General features: G+C 44.0%; 1 protein-coding gene across 1 annotated transcript; it reads right to left on the bottom strand.

Annotated features, from left to right (window-relative positions):
* Positions 1–1,804: 1,804 nt before the first annotated feature.
* LOC9630350 lies at positions 1,805–4,696 on the bottom strand. The gene is made up of 5 exons (XM_002989891.2): positions 2,995–4,696; positions 2,770–2,920; positions 2,578–2,719; positions 2,306–2,527; positions 1,805–2,251 (listed from the first exon to the last, which is right to left on the bottom strand). The coding sequence occupies exons 1-5, from the start codon at positions 4,694–4,696 to the stop codon at positions 2,057–2,059; spliced, it is 2,412 nt and encodes an 803-aa protein (XP_002989937.2). The 3' UTR covers positions 1,805–2,056.
* Between the last annotated feature and the right edge of the window lie 16,497 nt (positions 4,697–21,193).

Here is a 21,193-nt window from a genome sequence, read left to right as displayed (position 1 = left end):
CGTAAGATTGCCATTTGTACAGCATATCCTGCTGTCAAACAAAGACACGAAGTTGTGCAAGTGTTTGGGTAATGTTGAGACTTTCCTCCAGCTCCATTCTTTACCACTCGTCCTGTCCAGCACCAAAACCACCTCGTTGCAGCGAGTAACCCAATCTCACCGCCAATTTCGAGCATGTACGTCCAGATGGTTTGATAGGAAGGAAGTGTCCAAATCCCCACTCTGGAGTCGAATAAATAGGGATCAATGGCAATCCTGAAGAACATCGAACCTTCACTCATGTACGGGATCAGCATGAACGACCGTCGACACTGTACTGAAGATTTAAGTGGAGGTACGGTCGTCACCCATTGGTGCGTTAGCGGGTTCCCAACTAAGAAACGTGTCTCGGATGTCTCGTTGATGATGCATACGACAAGAATAGTTCTGAACCTTCCGGTGTAAGCCAAGAGTTCCAACCCTGAGGTGAATCGTCCTGTAGTAGCGAGTTCGCTGTTTTAAAAGTTGTGTGTGAGTTCCTTGCTGCAGCAATAAGAATGTATGTCGGCTGTTTCGGGCCCATAATGCTTTGAACTGTGGATCATGTAACAGGGAAGCCCATTGTTTGCAAACCAAATGCAGCCGCACTATGTCTTCAACTGGTAACCAAGATAGTATATGCATCTGAAGTTCCAATAGTAAGCTTCCCCAGGTCTTCCACCGACAAAGGGAAGAAAATAATTAGAGATAAAAGGAAAGAAATTCAACAACACGTACCTTGAGCGAAGTAGGGCCTTCATTTAGTTTCTTCTGTATGGAGAAGACAATCAATCGTGTTGCCAGGACAGAGGCGCCAACAAAAATACAGAAATGCTCACCGAACCAAAGCGCAATCACACTCTTCCCTTTACACACTGTCAACTCAAATCCCTTTTCCAGCTGAAGAACATTTGGTTGGAAGTAAATTAGATCCACCTGAGAATCGTAGGCTCTACCATCGAATTGCCGAGAACACCCTAACCAATCTTTTTATCCGTGGTGGCGACGGCGGCGGTGGTGGTGGCGGCCGGGCATCGATGCTGCTACTGCTGGGAGAAAGTAAGACTTTTGGCTAGCAACTTGTAAGAAGAACAAACATTTCAATTGCGATCACGCAATCCAGACATCTCCAGGGACAGGTTTTAAAACGAAGAGATCTCTTTCAACAGGATGGATGAAGAGAGGAGTTTTCATGGAAAGTGAGAGAGCTTGGGAACTTACCCAGGGACGAGAGCATCTCCACCATGAAAAACTCGCGTCCCGCTAACCACCGCCAGCAGCGAAGCGAAGCGCGCACAAAAGTCTTTATTTACTTTTTTTTTTCTTTCAGCTTATCAGCAGGTCACCTACTTGGAGTTAGCGAGAGAGGTGAAATCTTTGAGTCTGACTTGCTGCAGGCTCTCGAAAATTTATGAAATGGATTCTAAAGTGTAATCGTGCGTCTTATTTCTCGACTTAGCAGAATTATTCAGTGTAGTTTGAAAGTTTTGGTTACGTTGTAATGTAATGCAAGTTTCGTTGGGATCTTGTTGCACGCAACGACTTCTTTACGCTTTTACAGATTGCATTTCTCCGTGCTCCCGTATGTAACCACGATCCTGTGCAATTTATTCTGGGCCGCCATTCATCAACCTTCTCCTCTTTATAAAGGTCATGAGAGCCCACGCAGGGTATCACTTATGCCCAACTATTGGGTTCCAGGGAACAACGCAGCTAATAAGTCGGACTCTATACAAGGAAGTCTGTGGACAAGCCGCAATCATCCCGAAATATGCCTCCCTCCACGTAGCCTTTATCCTTTTAAAGAATTATCATGGTTTTTGGACAAGATGCTTGAGATTCCGGCCACTGGAGTTGATGTTGCGACCCCGAGTCATCCTCTTGCCCGTCTCCACGATCCTGCTCTATCCAAGGTTTGTGGATGCCTACGACATGACCTTTTCCTGGCGCTACGATCACTGCTGCAGCAATGGAGGGCTGGCACATCGCTACTTCGTCGATCTAATGCTCGTCCACATCCCACCAAAAGGTGATTTGATTACAGCCTAGGGGAAGCTTGTGAATGTAAGAACCACAAGGACTGGAGCCACGCCACTAAAGCTGGCTTGCGTATGTGATCTTCGCAAGTCGAGACAACAGCAAACACTTCCTCCAAAGCTTTTTCTTGGGCGGCTGGTGATGGAAGAGACGCTAGTATGAGCTTGGAGAGCTTCTGCATCAAGTGTGGAAGAACCTGGAAGAGCGATTGAAGAAACTTCGTCAAGCACTGGAAAACTTAGAAGAGAACCTGTATGTCGACGATGAGGAGGAGGTGAAGAAGCAGAGCTCGAATAGCAGCCACGGCTTCGTCGCTAGCAGCTCCAGCGCCGAGGAGGCCAATCAAGAGTTGCGTTTTGGAGACGAGTTGATCGATACAATGGCGGATGGTTACGCTTCCAGCGGGCAAGCAACGGACGATCTCCACTACTCCAGCGACGAGTCCTTCCAGTGGAGTGAAGTCTGGATATCCCTGTACAACTCAAGCGTCAGAAGAAAAAATAGGAAGAGCAAAGAAAATACCTCCATTGCTCTGTTGATATAAAACACTCCAAGCTGCTCCGCCAGAGATCCTTCGCGTGCTGAATCTGCCCTCCGGGACAAAAAGCTTGCGAATAACTGGTGGGCTGCTTCCGCTGCTTGTTTCGATGGATGGCAAACATACCTGAGAAATTTCCGAGTTAAGCGAAAAAACGTCAGGAAAATCAAACTCACAGGAAAAGAATTGGCACGACGCCGCTCTCAACGCTATTATCGTCCAGCTGCTGCACGCACGAAGGGAGGATCCGAAAGTGGAACTGGATCCGACTGGTCTGGACATCGTCAAGACACCAGCTATAATCTGGATTCTCGAGAATAGAACTACCTGCACAAGTCTTTGCATGAAAAAGCACATAAGAAAAAAAAACAATAACGAAGAAAGGAAGTAGAGGTACGTACCAGGCCAGGAGATTACACGCTCGTACGAAGGGAGCAACTCGACAAGCTGCGATGAAGCTCTGTGGCTTCCGGAAACCAGCAGAGCACACTTCTTTACAGTGTCGGTGTACTCATCGACTTGGAAACGCCTGAGGAACTCCACGCAGGAGAAAGAATCCAGAACATAGGCCGCCAGCTCTTCCCGCTCATGCAACATATCCACAGAGCTCGAGAAAAACAGCACTATCGTCAGGAACACTGCCTCCAAAGCCTTGACCAAGTCTTTGCTCTTCTGCATTTCATCCTTGAGCACCTGGTCTTTGGAGAACACCGCTGAGAAGACTCTGTGCCTCTCGTACAGCTTCGACGAGTACTTCCAGAAGAGAGCCTCGATCTGCTGCTGGTAAAAGCTGCTAACTCCTCGATAATGCTCGCAAACTGCGCGTGCTAGCGATCCAACCTCTCTGAACAAAACTCCGCCAGCCTGCGTCTTGAGCGCCTCTAAAGCAGCGACCATTTTGGGGATGCTCAACGACTGTGGCGAATAAATCTGCGAGATGTCGAGGACGTCTCCCAGAAGAACGATCACCAGACAATGCAGAAGCTCCGGCTGTGCCTCCTCAAACTTCCTGCCACTCACCATCGACAACGCAATGCATCTCAGCTGGTGCCGCTGGGTGTCCGAAATCGGCAAAGATCGGTGCTCTTCAATGCATCGCAGTAGCTGCTCGCGAGTAAGTCGGCCACTCTCGCAAATCTCTTGTAGCAGCTGACTTGCTAGAGCTACTATCATAGACTCCAAGCTCTTCTTCAGGGGAAGCAAGCTTGGCTGCCATCTGGATCCACGGAGCAAGCCTGCTGCTATCGCCACCTTCGCATTCCTGACCTCCGGCAGAGCTCCAGAATCACGGCTCACCAATGGTTCGCATAAAGCTTCCAAAACCCGCTGCTCTCTCGCCCAAGCTCCTAAAAACTCGTATAGCTTCGAGAGCATGGCGCAAGAATCTAAAGACGGCCGTGGCTGGAAATCTTTTCTCTCGCCACCTCCATCTTCCAAACTCTCACGATCCACCGGCATCGTCCAGAGAAAAATCAAGCTCCCTGTCATGATAGAAGGCACGGAACTATAATCCTCCCAGGAGCCCATCACCGCATAGCCAACACCAGCCAGGGCCTCCGGCAGTGACGAAGATGTGGCAATTCTCTCCTTCCTTTTGCCAAGCTCTTCGACGATCGCTGCCTGGCATCTCCTCCTCGTCTCCTCGCGGCATTCTCGCGTAGCGCACACTGCCCCTAGCAAAAGGATCGACTGGCAACAAGAGCACGAGCCCACGGCCTCGTCTTGCAAAATCTCGCAGTACGTCCGTGCCACACTGTCCAGCGTCGCGGCAACACTGGCGCTGGCAGTGGAAACTGAGTTAAGAAGAGACCGCCGGACCCAAACGCTGATCACCAGCGCTGCCCAAGCCCACACCGTGCCCAATATCCTGGGATAACTCGCATCCCTTGCCACGGCGAGCATAGAAAGCAAGAATCTGACCTGCGCTTCCCCGACATGCAAGGATTTCTTGTTCTCCGCCAGCAACCGGAGCGATTCTTCTATAATCCCGATCTCCTGGCCAGGCGCGCGTAGACGACTCCATGCCTGGCTCACAGCAGCCGCTGGGACAGCGACGGTGGGGAACCTCGGGGACGCGATCGCGCCCTCAAGAAACTCTATCATTGGCATAAACCCTAGGAAAATGTCGAGTTTCTAGAATATTCAGATATATTCTTGGATATTTGTTTATTTAAACGGTTACTTTTCTCTAATTCGTTTGTAATCAAGGTTTAATGAATATAACTGTGCTTAAGTTTGTGTAGCACATAAACAATTGCTGCCCTAAAAAGTGAACAATTTAACTTCACTAGTGGATATTCTATTATATGGCCAATTGCATGGCAAGCTTTTCCAAAAAAGGCATAAGTATAAAGTCAAAGGGAGTAATGGTGATCTTAATAAAGATATAAAGACCCAATGGGCTTTTCAGTCAAATGCACATGCAATTTCCAGCCATTAATCTATTCACACCAGGATTCAAGAAATTTATTAAAAATTTTCTCTAGCCAAGAAAAGATAGTGTCTAGCTTCTAGAATTCGAAGGTTTTGCAATAGGTTTAAGAATCTTGCATCATTTATTGATGATTTGTTATTTTGTCATTTATATTTTCAATATTGTTTTGAGGATGGTCTTCTTTATTTTGTGAGGATAAATCTTGATGATCATTTATAACTGGTGGTGCTTTTGATCTTTATTCCATGTTTTCTCCATAACTATTATAATTCTTCTATTTTAGACAAGTATGTATGACCAAGAAGCTATGAAATTGCAACTATCCTTTTGCAGCATAAGGGGAAATATTATGAGATTAACACTAAATGCAACTATATAGATACCAAATAATATCACATTGCATCTCCGGCTAATAAAAAGACTTACAATTTCTCATTTGTTTGAGTTGGTGGCATTTAATCTAATAGAACTTTTTCCACGGTCAATTGTTAGCAATGAGTATGTCATTAGTACTTTTAATTACTTGAGTCACTATGTGGAAGTTGGTGCTCTTGCAAGTGTGTATGCCATTGCTATTAAATACTTTCTTCTTAATCAAGTGGTGTTTTAGTATTCCTGTTCGGAGCAAATTCTTTTAGATAATGATCTCGCATTTATAGTTGAAATATTTTATGTCTTAACATTTCGATTAAGGATACACCACACTTTCATGAGTGATTATCATCCACAATCAAATGATTTGGTGGAATGGTTCATTTGAACCTTCAAAGGGATGATTATAAAGTATGTGAACTTTTAGCATTCAAATTGGGATGGTTACTTATTGTCTCTTCGGTATGCATATATCACATAGGTGCAAAGTTTTGTTAGTGCTTCATCATATAAACTCTTATATAATCATGATCTGATATTATTAATGGAGTTGAGTTTACCTTCATGCTTATCATGAATTGTCGATGTTAGGGATTAGTATTTGATGACCATTCTTCCACTTATCTGAGCAGAGTCTACTGAATACCTAAGCCATATATAAGTGGGATAACAATAGCACTACAACTCCCATTATTGTCCACTTATGAAATATAAAATGGATGATTTAGTATTAATTTATTTTCTTAATCTTATGGTATGTGGTTTGTCTAAGGGGCTCCTTGCTCAGTGGAAGGGACCATATTAGGTGTTACAGCAAGTTAGACCACAAGTTTATAAATTTTGGTAAGACATCTAATAAATCAATTTTCCAAAAATTGTGCATATGCTACAGCTAAAATACTTCATGCAAAAGGATTAAGAACAACTAGCACCATCTACAAATTCATTGATGTCACCTCTTAATGTTCTTCTAAATCCTAGCCCATCCACAAAAAAACCCTAATTTTCTTCCATCATTTTGAGGGGATGATATGAGGTTCAAGTGTATAATTACAATACCATATATTAATATTAGTGTAGTGGGATTTTTATAGCTATTAGATTGGTTTTACTCGCTCCTATATATAAACTAGGGTTTTTGGGTTGATTAATATGCACATTTCTATATTCTATTTCCATATTCCATACACTCACAAAAGTAATATATTTTTGTAAATAATATTTATATCATTGAGATGTAATTTCAATTTTAATAATGACTTATATACATCTAGAAATGTAATGTATAATTGTCATATATAAAGATTTTGATGAAGTAGATACCAACTCATATATCCTTTATATTTAGAAATAGCTACACAATTAAATAAATTTCATGAATACATAATTAATGAACAAGTCATTGTGAGATTAAGATAGAATAGAGGAGCCACTTTTGATAACTATTAAAACAGGTAATTGCTAATGGGCTAAGTGTCAAGGGACATTTTAGTTAGATATGACTTTATATTTAAAAACTACATAAAAAAGAGAAATGAGCTCATGAAGTTGCAAAATAAGCATGATGTTAAATAGAGAAGCTTTGAAAAAGCCCAATGTTCCTAGAAGAAGAAAACACCACTTGAAAATCTTAACTTTAAGGCATAGGTGAATAATTCTATTTCTATTTCTTTTTATGGTGTTGTGTTTATTTTTTAATGGTTAATTTTTTAATGTGACAACTTTTTGACACTTTCTTTTAAAAGTAGGAATATTCTATTATAAAGTAAACCATAGTCAAAACATGTAATAATAATTTAATAATGAAAATCACCATAGTGCATCATCTTCTTCTCCAGACGACTGCCTCCATGCTTGTGAGTGTCCATACTGGAATGGAAGGGAAAGTCTTTGTTTCTTTGTTGATGCTTCTTGTATGGACTATCCTTGAATCGTGAATGAAGGTAGTGTAGAATGGTCCGGCTTTTGGAGGGCACTTCCCATAATCGCAAGTCTCCACCCCATGAAACTTGTGGAGTTCTCCCATGCAAATTCAACATAAAATTTGGCAGCTCCTCCACAAGCTTGTGCAGGAGCCTCATGCAGGCACCGAAAGGATTCAACAAAGGTTCGATGTTCTTCAGGATTGCAATTGACCCATATTTGTTCGACTCCAAAGTGGGGATTTGGACACTTCCTCCCTATCAAACCATCTGGACGTTCTCCTCCAACACATTGCACATACAAGGAGTGCAATTGGGTGTTGTAAGCAGCACAGTGCAGTTGTGCTGCTGGAGATTGATGATCTGGGAGCTCTTAGCGAATCGAAGTGGTTGTGGGCCTGGGACATGGACACACTTCCGTCTTTGTCTAGCCCGTACATGCTCGAAATTGGCGGTGAGATTAAGTTACTCGCTGCAACGAGGGATTGGGAGGTCGTGGTTCTGGTGCTGGACAGGAAGAGTGGTAAAGAATGGGGCTGGAGGAAAGTCTCAACATTATCCAAACACTTCGACAAACACTTCCACAAGGAGAGCAGCTTTGTGTCTTTGTTTGACAGCAGGACATGCTGTACACATGGCAATCTCACGTTTTTATGCGTAGGGATGCAGGTTGTGGTATTTGAATCCCAACGCATGACATGGGAGCTTGGGAAATGTTTGTTGTGTACAATGGGGCTGCTTGTGTGGGTGCCTGACTTCGCAGCCGTCCCAAATGTTAACACGCCCAGCGAGAAGTTGAAGGGGGCAGCTTTGATGCCGGCTATGGAATGTTCTCAGGTGATGGAGAAGTGTTCTCTCTCTCTCTCTCTCTCTCTCTTTGAGGTGGAGGCTCTTTCAAAGCGTGGGATGGCATGGCAACAGATTGGGGAGGTCACAGACAAAGGTAACCGTAGCAGTTTCTTGTGTGTGATTTCCTTGGTGACAAAGTGTTTGGGTGTATTTACACTACATTTGATTTCTTAAATAAGGTTCTTTAAAATTATTATTTGAGAAACGTGCTATCGCAAAACTAGTGCTTGTGCATGGGTATTGAATATGCTAAATCCTTGCTAAAGTCTTTGCAATATTTTCACAATTAGAAATTGCCCAATCTTTCCTCCTTTCAACATCCTACCCCTTAATTTTCCCATTCCATTTTTGAGGGGCAAAATGTAAATGGAAAGTAACCTTAAACTAGCATAGATCCTTAACAATTTTACTATTGAAAATTCACATCATGTAAAACCATTAGAATAATTATTAATCTTTTACATTTAGAATTCCAAGAACTTTTTTCACATTTACTAACCAAGTCAACATTCTACCATCATTAGAAAAATTTAAGTTTGATCCACCAAAAAAGTTTTATTTGGAACATTACCATCTTCAACTTTAACATGCCCATGTATAGTAATTATCATGCCATGCATGGGCATAAACAACTTCATGGATAATTCAAATCTCTACATCTCCATCAGCCACCATTTACATTAGGCTTTTAACATTTATCTTGGTCCACCATTGCATCTCTAATACTAATGTTAAAATTACAAAATAAAAACACCTAACCTATGCTCTTGAGGTCCCAACCACCCCCTAACTACCTTAAAATCTTGAAGAATGGTTTCAAGGTCTGCAATCATCAACCATCTGTTATGCTGATTCAGCACGGATATTCGGGGCTTGTTCTAGTTGTGGCCACTGCCGCCCAGCCCTTAACTGTCACTGTTGTCCATCCGGCTCTTAGCAGGAGTAGAGGAGTCTTTCGCAGCCTCTTGAGCACTCCAGCTACCTGCAATGGGAGACGGCAATTTTGATTGCTCCACTTGCGTGCAGCTTCTTGCCATGCAGGTAAAATGCATCTGTGAGAAGCTGGGCCACCTTTGGTCTGGTGCCTAGACAATCAGTGATCTGTAAACTCAAAAGGTAATTTTGGAGAGAAGAAATGAAACTATGAACTGTAGGAATAATGATGAACACGACAAGCAAGACAATTCATATAAGAAGCAGTTCAAATTGTGATCAGATCTCTAGTGATTTCCAATTTGATTGAAGTTGTATATATATACAGCTTCAGTTTATTGGTATAAACTTGGTATCGGAGCTCAGTTTCTGAATTCTTTCTTCTCCTTTCTTTGTGCCTCACATCATGAGCTGCAGCAAAGTTGGATTGATCTTGCTTCAGGGAGTCATTGCCTTTGATGGGAGGAGAGGGTTCAACACCTGGTCTTAGAAAATGATGCACGTGCTGTAGATGGAAGAACTTTGGGAAATCGTTTCACCACCAACAATCGTTGCAGATGCTCATACGTGGCAAGCCCCTGCTGCGTTGGGAGCTTCAACTTCGGTGGAAGGAGAAGTCATGGATGAAGAGGCAATTCATGCCTCTATTGCAGCAGCTTGACAATAGATTGATCCTGGGGAACAAGCTGTGTTGGAGAAGAAGGAATCTCGAGCAAAAGGATTGATTCTTTCTAAGCTTGCAAATGCCTTTATGCTGCATTTGTGTCATAAGAGTGCTTGTGAGATCTGGGCTCATCTTCACAACAAGTATGCTGTTCTTTCCCTTTCCAAGATCAGCATGGTCAAGACTTGCATTCGTGAGACCCATTTTCATCTAGGTGAGAACTTTGAAGAGTTCCTCACCAAGATGCAAGATCTGTGGATGGAGCTTGAAGGTAGTCTAGCGGCGTTCAATGAAAGCAAGAAAGTTCTAGCGCTTTGCGAGGCCATGCAAGATTCTTCTTTTAGTTCTTTTGTCCCTACCGTTTGCATGATGTCGCTCAACTTTGAACAAGTTGAGCAAACTTTACGCTTGGGGCTGGCTGTGAGAGGTTTGATTGTGGACTTTGATCAGAGGCCTTCCCATGTTTTGATCTCACAGTCTACATCAAATGTTTATGCATCAAGCAATCAGTCAGGGACTAATTCAGCTCTATGGGCTGGAAATCACGAGGCAGAGGAGGCCGCAGAAGAGGAGGACGAGGTAGAGGTCACGGGTTTAGGGGAAATCTGCAGCAGCAGCAGAATTCAGGGAATTCTAGGAAAGAAGCAGCAGTTCGAGATTGTTTTGTGGGCAAGAACAAACAGGAATGCTGGACCTATGGGATGCTAGGACACTACTCCAAGGATTGCCCAGTTGCAGCTTGGCTACAGCGCATGAACATAGGGCTCACAGCAAATGCTCAGGAAGGGGAACCACAAGAACTTGTGGCATCATCTGAGGTAGTAGTTCCAAACGTTTCTGAAAAACTGACCATCGATTCAGGTTTAGAGAGACACCTGATGCAAAGCTGGTCAAACTTTGTGCAATTGCGTGCTGCAAAAGGGAAGTGCATTCGTGTGGGAGATGGAAGCATTTTACCTGTTCGTGCAACTGGGGATGTGCGAGTTCCATTGGGAAGAAAGTCTCTACTCTTGAAGAATGTGTGGTATGTTCCAAAGATAGTGAAGAATCTGGTTTCTATAGCCAAACTTACGGATGAAGGTTTGGATGTGAATTTCTCCAAACATCAATGTCAAGTTCTTGCAAATGATTGTCCATTACTGCATTTTCCCAGATGTAACCTGTTTGAGAAGGAGATAGCCTCTGGAGAAAAATCAAATGCTCCTAAGATATGTATGACTGTAGATAGTTCTCTCTGGCATGCTCGACTTGCACATGCCAATCCCCCTCTCATCAGGCGTATGCAGAAGCAGGATCTTGTGGATGGCTTCAACAACCATGTTTTTCAAAGTTCAGTGAAATGTCACATTTGCATTCTCGGCAAGAAAACCCATCGTACTTTCAAACCTGCTATGATCAGAAGCACTCATCCCTTTTCACTCAGATGTTTGTGGACCCATGCGACTGTTTGCTCAGAATGGCATGAAGGATTTTGTGATGTTTATAGATGATTTTTCCAGGCACATAGACGTCTTCTTTCTTCATCACAAAGATGAAGTCTTCAGCAAATTCAAGCAATTTGTAGCAGAAGCCAAAGTGAAAACTGGTCAGAGGGTTGGTTGTTTACATACTGATTCAAGAGGGGAATACGTCAACAAGTCCTTTCAGCAGTTCTATGCTGAAAAAGGAATTCTTCATCAGCGCTCTTGCTCTCATACCCCTCAACAGAATGGAGTCTTTGAGCGCAAGAACAGGACAATCATGAATGCAGTTCAGTGCTTCCTTCAAGAATTAGGACTACCAAAATTCCTCTAGGCTGAAGCAGTCGGATCAGCTGTGCACGTTTAAAACCTCCTCCCTCATTCTCACAATCCCAACAAGATCCCAGAAGAGTTTTGGACTGGTCAAAGACAATCAATGGTGCATCTCAAGCATTTTGGTTGTTTAAGCTTTGCAAAAAGGGTTGATAAGCATCTCGGCAAGTTGGAGAGCAGAAGCAAGTTGGCCTTTCTTGTTGGATATGACTCCAATTCAAAAGGCTATCAGCTGTACCAGCCTGGTAATCATCAAATTTTTGTAAGCACTGACATTTGTTTTGATGAAGGAACACTCTACAAAGATCGTGTTCAAGAAGAAGGAAGCTCAGATCAAAATGTGAATTGGACTTCGGAAGAATGGAGTTGGGATGTCGTTGAAGATGATGAAGATGACGATGATCTGACAATCATCTATCCCTCATCTCCTTTAGTAGACAACCATCCAACACTAGTCTGTGGATCTTTTCTTCCTAAAGAACAAGGTGATGCTACTCATCATGTACGAATTGGAGAAGTCAACAGGCTCACACATGATCTACCATTCAACATGGAGAACTATGGGCAGACATCATCTAGACGATCAAGCAGAGCACCTCATCCCAAGCAATGGTCTTTTGTAGCAATAGAAATAGCTTTTGAACCAGTCAACTTTGAGTAGGTGATTCAAGCTCCTGATGCAGATAAGTGGATTTCAGCAATGCAAGATGAGTTGAATTCTTTTGATGAGAACCAGACTTATGACTTGGTGGAAGCTCTTGAAGGACATGAAGTTGTCAGATCACGCTGGGTGTTCAAGCTTCATAGAAATCCTGATGGATTAGTTCAGCGTTACAAGGCAAGACTTGTTGCTCAAGGATATTCACAAGTTCCTGGAGTGGATTTTGATGAGACATTCTCACCAATTGTGAAGCAGACAAGTATTAGAACACTTCTAGCTTTTTCAGTAGACTTTGGTTTACGCATAAATCACATGGACGTAAAAACAGCCTTCCTTAATGGGAACTTGAAGGAGGAGATATTTATGCGGCAACCCCCCAGGCTTTGAGTTTTTTGGATCACGGTACTAAACTTGTCTGCAAGCTTCACAAGGCTCTTTATGGCCTTAAGCAAGCTTCCCATCAATGGTATGAATGTTTGGATTCTTTTCTTACGGGTCTCAGTATACAGAGGTTGAACAGCAATGGAAATCCATATCTTCTTCAGCAGGGTGATCACTTTGTTATGATGGCAATTTATGTGGACGACTATTTGATTGTCAATAGCAATGACACTTTTTTGAAGGATGTGAAGATCAAGCTCATGGACAGATTTGTGATAAAGGACTTAGGAGCTGTGTGGCAACTGTTAGGGATGGAAGTTGACAGGGATGAAGCAGACAGGATAATCACCCTCACACAGCGCCGATATATGAAGAAGCTTCTCAACCAGTTCAACATGACAAGTTGCAAATCCGTGGCTACACCAGTCATCACCGGCATCAAGTTCACAAGCAAGATGGATGATTTATTTGATCAGCCCTCGATCTACCGATCACTTGTTGGAGAACTACTCTACCTTGCCAATATGACTCGCCCCAACATCTCCTTTGCCATTGGTCTCCTCAGCCAATACATGCAGTCTCCGATCATTGGCAGATGGCAAAGAGAGTTTTGAGGTATTTGAAAAGAACAGTTGCTCATGGATTGGTTTACAAATGCTCAAGTCAGTCCAAACTTGTTCTTCAAGCTTACTGCAATGCAAATTGGGCTGGTTGGATACACGACATTCAACCTCCGGAATTTGTTGCATAATTGCTAGTGCTTCGGTTTCATGGGGAAGCAAGAAGCAAATGACAGTTGCTCTTTCCAGTGCAGAAGCAGAGTATGTAGCTGCCAGTACAGCAGCAAGGGAGATCATCTGGCTTTATCGATTACTTGGAGAACTCCATCAACAGCAATCAGATGTGACCATTCTGCATTGTGAAAGCAGAAGTGCAATCGCCATGTCAAAGAATCCTGTGTTTTATGCTCATACAAAACATATAGACGTGCAGCATCACTTCATTCACTAACATGTAGCAGCTGGAGATCTTCACCTGGAATACATTCCTTCACAGTATCAGTTGGCAGACCTTCTAATCAAGCCACTTTTGGAGCTCACATTCATCAAGCTGAGGAATCAACTTGGAGTGTCAAGCGCCCTCAGCATGAAGGGGGAGTGTAGGAATAATGATGAACACAACAAGCAATAGGATTCCGAATTGTGATCAGATCTCTGGTGATTTCCGATTTGATTGAAGTTGTATATATATACAGCCATACATGAATCAATGTGTGTGTTGAAGTGAAATCCATTGTTCTTGCTCTGCTTTTCTTTCACGAACCACTTCCAAGCCGTTGCTTGAAGAGTGGACAGATTCTTTCGAGCGATTGGGTGGCTTTTTATTTGTAAGAAGCAGCTGTGCACAAAATTTCACCGTCAGACTAAAGCAAATTACTGTTCACAAGATTCATCTCCAACTATTTGAAAGAAGACGATTGACCATTGACGATTGAAATGTGTATGTTTTCTTAAAAAACTTAAAGTTGCCGGTGCTGTTCCTGCAGATATGGAATGAATTTCCTGTAACGGATGATAAGGTACCTTCTAACAAAGCAAATGAGCGCAGTATTAGAGTATAGTATGCTGGCAGACAAAACCAAAACTTCAAAGCTACAGCAAACAATTTTGCTATGATCATTATGGCACAAAGATCTCAGCGCTTATGCCGGTTTTCTCAAATAATAATTTAAAAAACCTCATTTAAGCAATCAAATGTAGCGTAAATACCGCTGCCCAAACGCTTTGTTAACAAGGAAATCACACACAAAAAAATGGTACGGTTACCTTTGTTCCGATCAACTGCGACCTCTCCAATCTGTTGCCATGGCATCCCACGCTTTGAAAGAGCCTCCACCTCTAGAAAATTCGACAAGTACAAATCAATAACCACACATGCTTCTCTTCACCTGAGAACGTTCCAGGTGTAATATAAAAGCTGCCCCCTGGATATTTGCTGGCACAACTTTGCTTCAACTTCTCGCTGGGTGTGTTAACATTTGGGACAGCTGTGAAGTCGGGCACCCAAACAAGCAGCTCCATTGTACGCAACAAACGTTTCCCAACCAGCTCCCATGTCATGCGTTGGGAATCAAATACCAGAACCTGCATCCCTACGCACAAGAACGTAAGATTGCCATGTGTACAACATGTCCTGCTGTCAAACAAAGGCACGTAGTCGTGCAAGTGCCTGTAGAAGTGTTTGGGTAATGTTGAGACTTTCCTCCAGCTCCATTCTTTACCACTCTTCCTGTCCAGCACCAAAACCACGACCTCCCAATCTATCGTTGCAACGAGTATCCCAATCTCACCGCCAATTTCGAGCATGTACTTGTAAGATAACGACCGAAGTGTATCCACGTCCCAGGCCCACAGCCACTTCGATTCGCTAAGAGCTCCCAGATCATCAATCTCCAGCAGCACAACTGCACTGTGCTGCTTACAAATCCCAAGACCGTATTGCACTCCTTGTATGTGCAACGTGTTGGAGGACGACGTCCACATGGTTTGATAGGGAGGAAGTGTCCAAATCCCCACTTTGGAGTCGAACAAATATGGGTCAATCGCAATCCTGAAGAACATCAAGCCTTCACTCATGTACGGGATCAGCATGAACGACCGGCGACACTGTGCTGAAGTTTTAAGTGCAGGTACGGTCACCCATTGTTGCGTTAGCGGGTTCCCAACGAAGAAACGTGTCTCGTAATTCTCCTCGATGATGCATACGACCAGGCCACCTGCGGACAAGAATAGTTCTGAACCTTCCGGTGTAAGCCAGGAGTCCCAACCGCGAGGTAAATCTTGCAACCTGTAAGGCCCTGAAGGATATTTGTAGTAGCGAGTTCGCTGTTTTAAAAGTTCTGTGTTAGTTCCTTCCTGCAGCAATACGAAAGTAGGTGTTCTGTAGCAGCTGTTTCGGGCCCATAATGCTTTGAAATGTGGATCATTTAGCAGAGAATCCCATTGTTTGCAAACCAAATGCGACCACACTATGTCTTCCACTGGTAACAAAGATAGTATATGCATCTGAAGGTCCAATGGTAAGCTTCCCCAGATTTTCCCGATTCGGCTGAAAAACAAAAACAAAAAGCAAAATTAGAGAAAAATCAAAAGAAAGAAATTCAACAACACCTTGAGCGCCGTAGGGCCTTCCCCCTTCGGCTGTACATCTTTTTTCTTTTCTCTCTCTGGTTGAAATTAGAGAGAAAGAAATTCAACACATACCTTGAGTGAGAAGACAATCAACAACACAGAAAATTCTCACCTTGCAACAGATCTTCCTCCTTCTAGGGCTTGAAACTTTAGGCCATTTTTCTTGGGACAAGATCAAGGATGCTAAGCGATCAAGTGGCGACGGATTTAGACAGGCGCAGGCATGGATCTCATAGCGCGCGCTGGACGGCCGTGGCATCGGTAGAGTTTTGTTTCTGTCGGCTCTTTAGACTGCATCCCCCTGGGGTCGACGATCAGAACTTCACTCCTCTAGACCTTTGAGTGTATGTTCTTTTAGTGACATTTGATAGTGTGACTAAAAGTGAGTTTTTCTCCATCGGGGACAAGAAACTGATTAAAAAGGAACTTCCAACAAGGAGACCAGTGTGTTTCAAGGTGGCTACTTTTTATCATGTAAGTCCAAACTTCTGGAAGAAGATCAAGCGTGGATCCATTTTGGTAAAGTCTTGCATGCGCTCTTCTGAAATAATTCCTATGGTGGAAGACTTTGCCAACCGCCCAGAATTTGCTTTGCTGGGCAGTTTTACTAGTACAAATAATAAGCCCACTCAGCCTCTTCTTATGCTGTTGCAGCGCAGGTACTTGGGGCTGGTTCCAGGTATGTGTAGCTCATGCCCACCGCCAGTCGATGGAAGGCCGTGGTTAGAGCCCAACTTATGACTGTCCATACATTCTACACTGTTAGCATTTGCAATTTTTTGCTTTTTCTTTCGCTTTTTGTTATGCTTTAACTTGTGTACAATAATCTCTAACAAGGCATTAGTCTATGCCAATTGTCCTTCTAAAATGTTTAATCGAGCCTTGGATGATTGAACTTTACCACTGAACTCCTGTTTAGAAATTTCCTTACTGGAGTCCTCTTTATGCAAGGATTCTTCATCCCTAGTCTCTTGTTTGATCGGAGGCTTTAACTCTGGAGGAAGTTTCATCTCCGCTTTGGTTTTTTTTAGCCCTACTTTTGCCATCTCTTAGCAATCCATTTTTATCCTTTGCTAGAACTGAGGAAAATGCTTCGATACCAAATTATAAATTACAAATTTTTTCTTTCCACTTTGCTAGCTTACTTCGTTTATCCGACCACCACGGCCTTGGTTTTAGTTAAATTCGTTCACTAAGATTCCCATCTCTTATTTGGTCTTACTTGGTTTTAACAACTCATTGCATGAACAATAGAGTGTTAGCCATCCATCTACAAATTCCCAAATTCTCTCTAAATCCCCCTTTCTAGGTTAAATTAGATTTAAGGTTCGGTTAGATTCCCCACAGGCACAAGCAGCCAAGCACACCAAGCCTTCAAATTCCTAACATCCATTGGTACAATAAGATGTAAGCGACTAAATTTTCCATTCTACTTTAGTCACTTAACCACATCTCTGACCACTTGGAGGAGTCTCATTCACAACCTCTATAAGTCCAATCCAGGACTTGGGACTTGCTAGCCCCGAGAATGGCATCCATGCCATTTAACATTTGCACTTGGTCCAAGTGCTCCACGTGTCCGATCCCATGACCGACACTCAGAGGTACCACCGACATAGCAGCCCGTTACGCTAAGGCCATGCCCAATCACCTTTGCCACACTGGTAGTCCAATACCACTTGCATCACCGTCTTGGCTCTCCAAGACTAGGCAAACCATCCGTGAGTGGTCATCTTAGATCCACTCCTTAGCATCCTTAGGATGCCCACCGACAAGGGGAATAGCCTTCCTCAATATCCCTCTGTCAGTTCCCACTATGTCCCTTTCTGCCCCTGGCCGTGTTTGCCAACACTGCCACTGGATCGAGACCCACAGGCCCGACCACTAAGTCCCACGGTCCTCTGGGACTTCCTCACCACACGACTGTGTCCGCTCCTCTTCCTTTCCACAGTCTGGGCCTTTGGGACAACATTTCGGAACACCGTGGCCTTACGCGAGCCACCTGGGTACTCTCCTCGCCTTCTGCCCTTGGGTGCTCTAGCCATGGGCTTAGAGCGAGGTTCCGTTGAGCCACGCCTGGTATCCAAGTAGGTAGTGCCACCCACACTTGGACTGGGAGCATCGGCCAGTCGATCTCCCGGGGGAACTAGAGCCAGCTCTTGAACACTTCACCAAGCTACCCCGCTTGTCGGTCCGTGTTCACTCTAGTCTTGGACTTCCCAGTGGGCAGCTCATCACCCAACACTGGGTCCGGCCTTCCTGGGCCAAACTGGCCTTTCCTGGCCAAACTAGCTCCACTGCAGTCCTCCCCCTACTATACTTTTGGAGCTCACCAAACCCCCCAGGGTCTGGGAGACGAACGCTTTGGGCTTTCACCCTCTCAGGCTCCGGACTCGGACTTGGACTCGGACTCGGACTCGGACTCGGATTCGGACTCGGACTCGGGCTCGGGCTCGGTCTCGGCCTCGGCCTCGGTCTCGGTCTCGGTCCCGATCTCGGTCTCGGTCTCGGTCTCGGTCTCGGTCCCGGTCTCGGTCCCGGTCTCAGTCTCGACTTCGGACTCCATCTCGGACTCCATCTCAGACTCCATCTCGGACTCCATCTTGGGTCCATCTCGGGTCCATCTCGGACTCCATCTCGGACTCCATCTCGGGTCCATCTCGGACTCCATCTCGAACTCCATCTTGGGTCCATCTCGGGTCCATCTCGGACTCCATCTCGGACTCCATCTCGGGTCCATCTCGGACTCCATCTCGGACTCCATTTCGGGTCCATCTCGGGTCCACCTCGGACTCCATCTCGGACTCCATCTCGGACTCCATCTCGGGTCCATCTCGGACTCCACTTCGGACTCCAACTCGGGTCCATCTCGGGTCCACCTCGGACTCCACTTCGGACTCCATCTCGGACTCCATCTCGGGTCCATCTCGGACTCCACTTCGGACTCCAACTCGGGTCCATCTCGGACTCCACTTCGGACTCCAACTCGGGTCCATCTCGGACTCCACTTCGGACTCCAACTCGGGTCCATCTCGGACTCCACTTCGGACTCCAACTCGAGTCCATCTCGGACACTCCCACGTGTCATGTGTTGGTCCTTTTGGGTCCCTTTTTGGAGCCTCGCCTTTTGCTCGCTTCGTGCTCGTTCCTCGAGCACTTCGTTGGGAGTTCCACTCCCGCTCTTGACTTTTCAAGTCGGAGCTTTTGGTCCAAACGTGTTACGCTCGTTTGGCTCTCGCTTCAGCCACTACCACGTGGTGCCCTTTCCGGCTCTACTTTGGGGCCTAGGGATTTTGTGTCTCACATAAGATTTGATCATGGGACCCTCTAAATCCCAATCCTTAGGTGCAACACTTGCTTTGGGACACTACGGGGGAAACACCATAACCTAATAGCCCGGTATGGGTACCTCTACTCCCCCACTTTCATCCCGGGGGAAAGGCCCAAGCCCCTAAGAAGGGTGAGGATCAATGAGCCACAAGGTAGTTAAGTGGGGCACCACCCCGTATGAGTCGGGAGCACTGCAGTTGATTTCCCTCCTAGGAGTGGGAGTTACTCTTGAGCACTTCCTTGAGTGGCCCCTTTGGCACCACCCGAATCCATGCTCACCCTCACCCAAGGCCCCGCAACCCCAACTTCAACCTCAAGTCAGTTTGGAAGCACCACTAGAAAGTTCCTTTAAGACTGATTCCTAGACCTCACTATCCCTACTATAGTTTTGGAACCCTTTGCAGCGCCCCCATCCAGGGAGACACGTTTTAGGCTTTCACCCCACGATTTATATTAGTATTTGGATTTAGTCTTGAACTCGGTCTCGAATTCGGTCTCAGACTCGGTCTTGGAGTTGGTTTCGAATTCGATCTCGGACTCTATCTCGGACCCGACCTCAAACTCTGTCTCGGACTCAATCTCGGACTCGGTCGCGGACCCAATCTCGGATCTCGGACTTGGTCTTGAACTCGGTCTCAGACTCGGTCTTGAACTCGGTCTCGGAGTCGGTCTCAGACTCGATCTTGGACTCGGTCTCAAACTCGGTTTTAAAGCTGGTTATGGACTTGATCTCGGACTCGATTTCATCTGATGAACTCTTTATCATTTTGGTCGGTGATCCTTTAGCCTTTGACATATCGGGGAGTTGGTTCCTTACAGCACTAAGCTCGTAGTATTCCCCTTCATGCTACAAAAGGACAATTGAAGTTAATTGCAATTTCTTATTTGTCTGAGTTGGTGGCGTTTGATTTGACGGGGCATTTTCCATAGTCGATTGTTGGTAATGAGTATATCATTATTTTTTCTAACTGCTTGACTTGTTAGGTAGAAGTTGGTGCTCTTGCTAGTGCATCTGCAATTGCTATTGAATACTTTCTCCTCAATCGAGTGGTGTTTCAATATTCCTGTCTAGAGAAAATTCTTTTAGATAATGGTTTTATATTTATAGTTGAGGCATTTCATGTCTTAATGTCTCAATTAGGGATATACCACATTTTCATGAGTGTTTATTATTCATAATCAAATGATTTGGTGGAATGACTCGTTTGGACCTTCAAAAGGATGATTATTAAGTATGTGAATTTTCAACATTCGGATTGAGATGGTAACTTACTATCTCTTTAATATGCATATATCACATGGATGTAAAGTTTTGTTGATGCTTTACTATATAAACTCTTATATAGTCATGATTTGATACTACCAATGGAATTGAGTTTACTTTTGTGATTGTCATGACTACCGATGCTAGGTCTTGGGATTAGTATTTGATAACCATTCTTCCACTTACCTAAGTAGAGTTTGCCAAACACTTAGGCCATGTATAAGTGGGACAACAACAACACTACAACTCCCATTATTGTTCACCTATGAAGTACAAAATGGATGACTTGGTGTTAATTTGTTTTCCCAATATTATGGTACATAGTTTATTTAAGGGGATTTTTGCTCAGTGGAAGGGACCATATTAGATGTTACGGCAAGTTGGACTGCAAATTTATGAGGTTCAATAAGATGTCTAACAAATTAATTCTCTAGAAATTGTGTATATGCTATAGTTAAAATGCTTCATACAAAGAGATTAAGAACAATTAGCACCACCTATAAATTCATCGATGTCACCTTTTGATGTTTCTCTAAATCCCGGCCCATCCACAAGAAAACCTTGGTTGTCTTCCATCATTCTAAGATTGAAACCAATCTGATAACTACCAAAATCCCACTATGTGAATATTAGTATATGGTAGTGTAATTGTATATTTGAACCTCACATCATCCCTTGGACCACTCGCTTTTATATATAAACTAGGTTTTTGGGCTAATTAATATGCATATTTCTGTATTCCATTTCCATATTCCATACACTTATAACAATAATATTATTTTGTTTATAATATTTGTTATTCTTGA

Source organism: Selaginella moellendorffii, unplaced genomic scaffold, assembly GCF_000143415.4.
Source record: "Selaginella moellendorffii unplaced genomic scaffold, v1.0 SELMOscaffold_102, whole genome shotgun sequence".
NCBI lineage: Eukaryota > Viridiplantae > Streptophyta > Lycopodiopsida > Selaginellales > Selaginellaceae > Selaginella > Selaginella moellendorffii.
The sequence above is the reverse complement of the archived record's forward strand: the minus strand, read 5'-3'. Positions and strand labels throughout refer to the sequence as shown.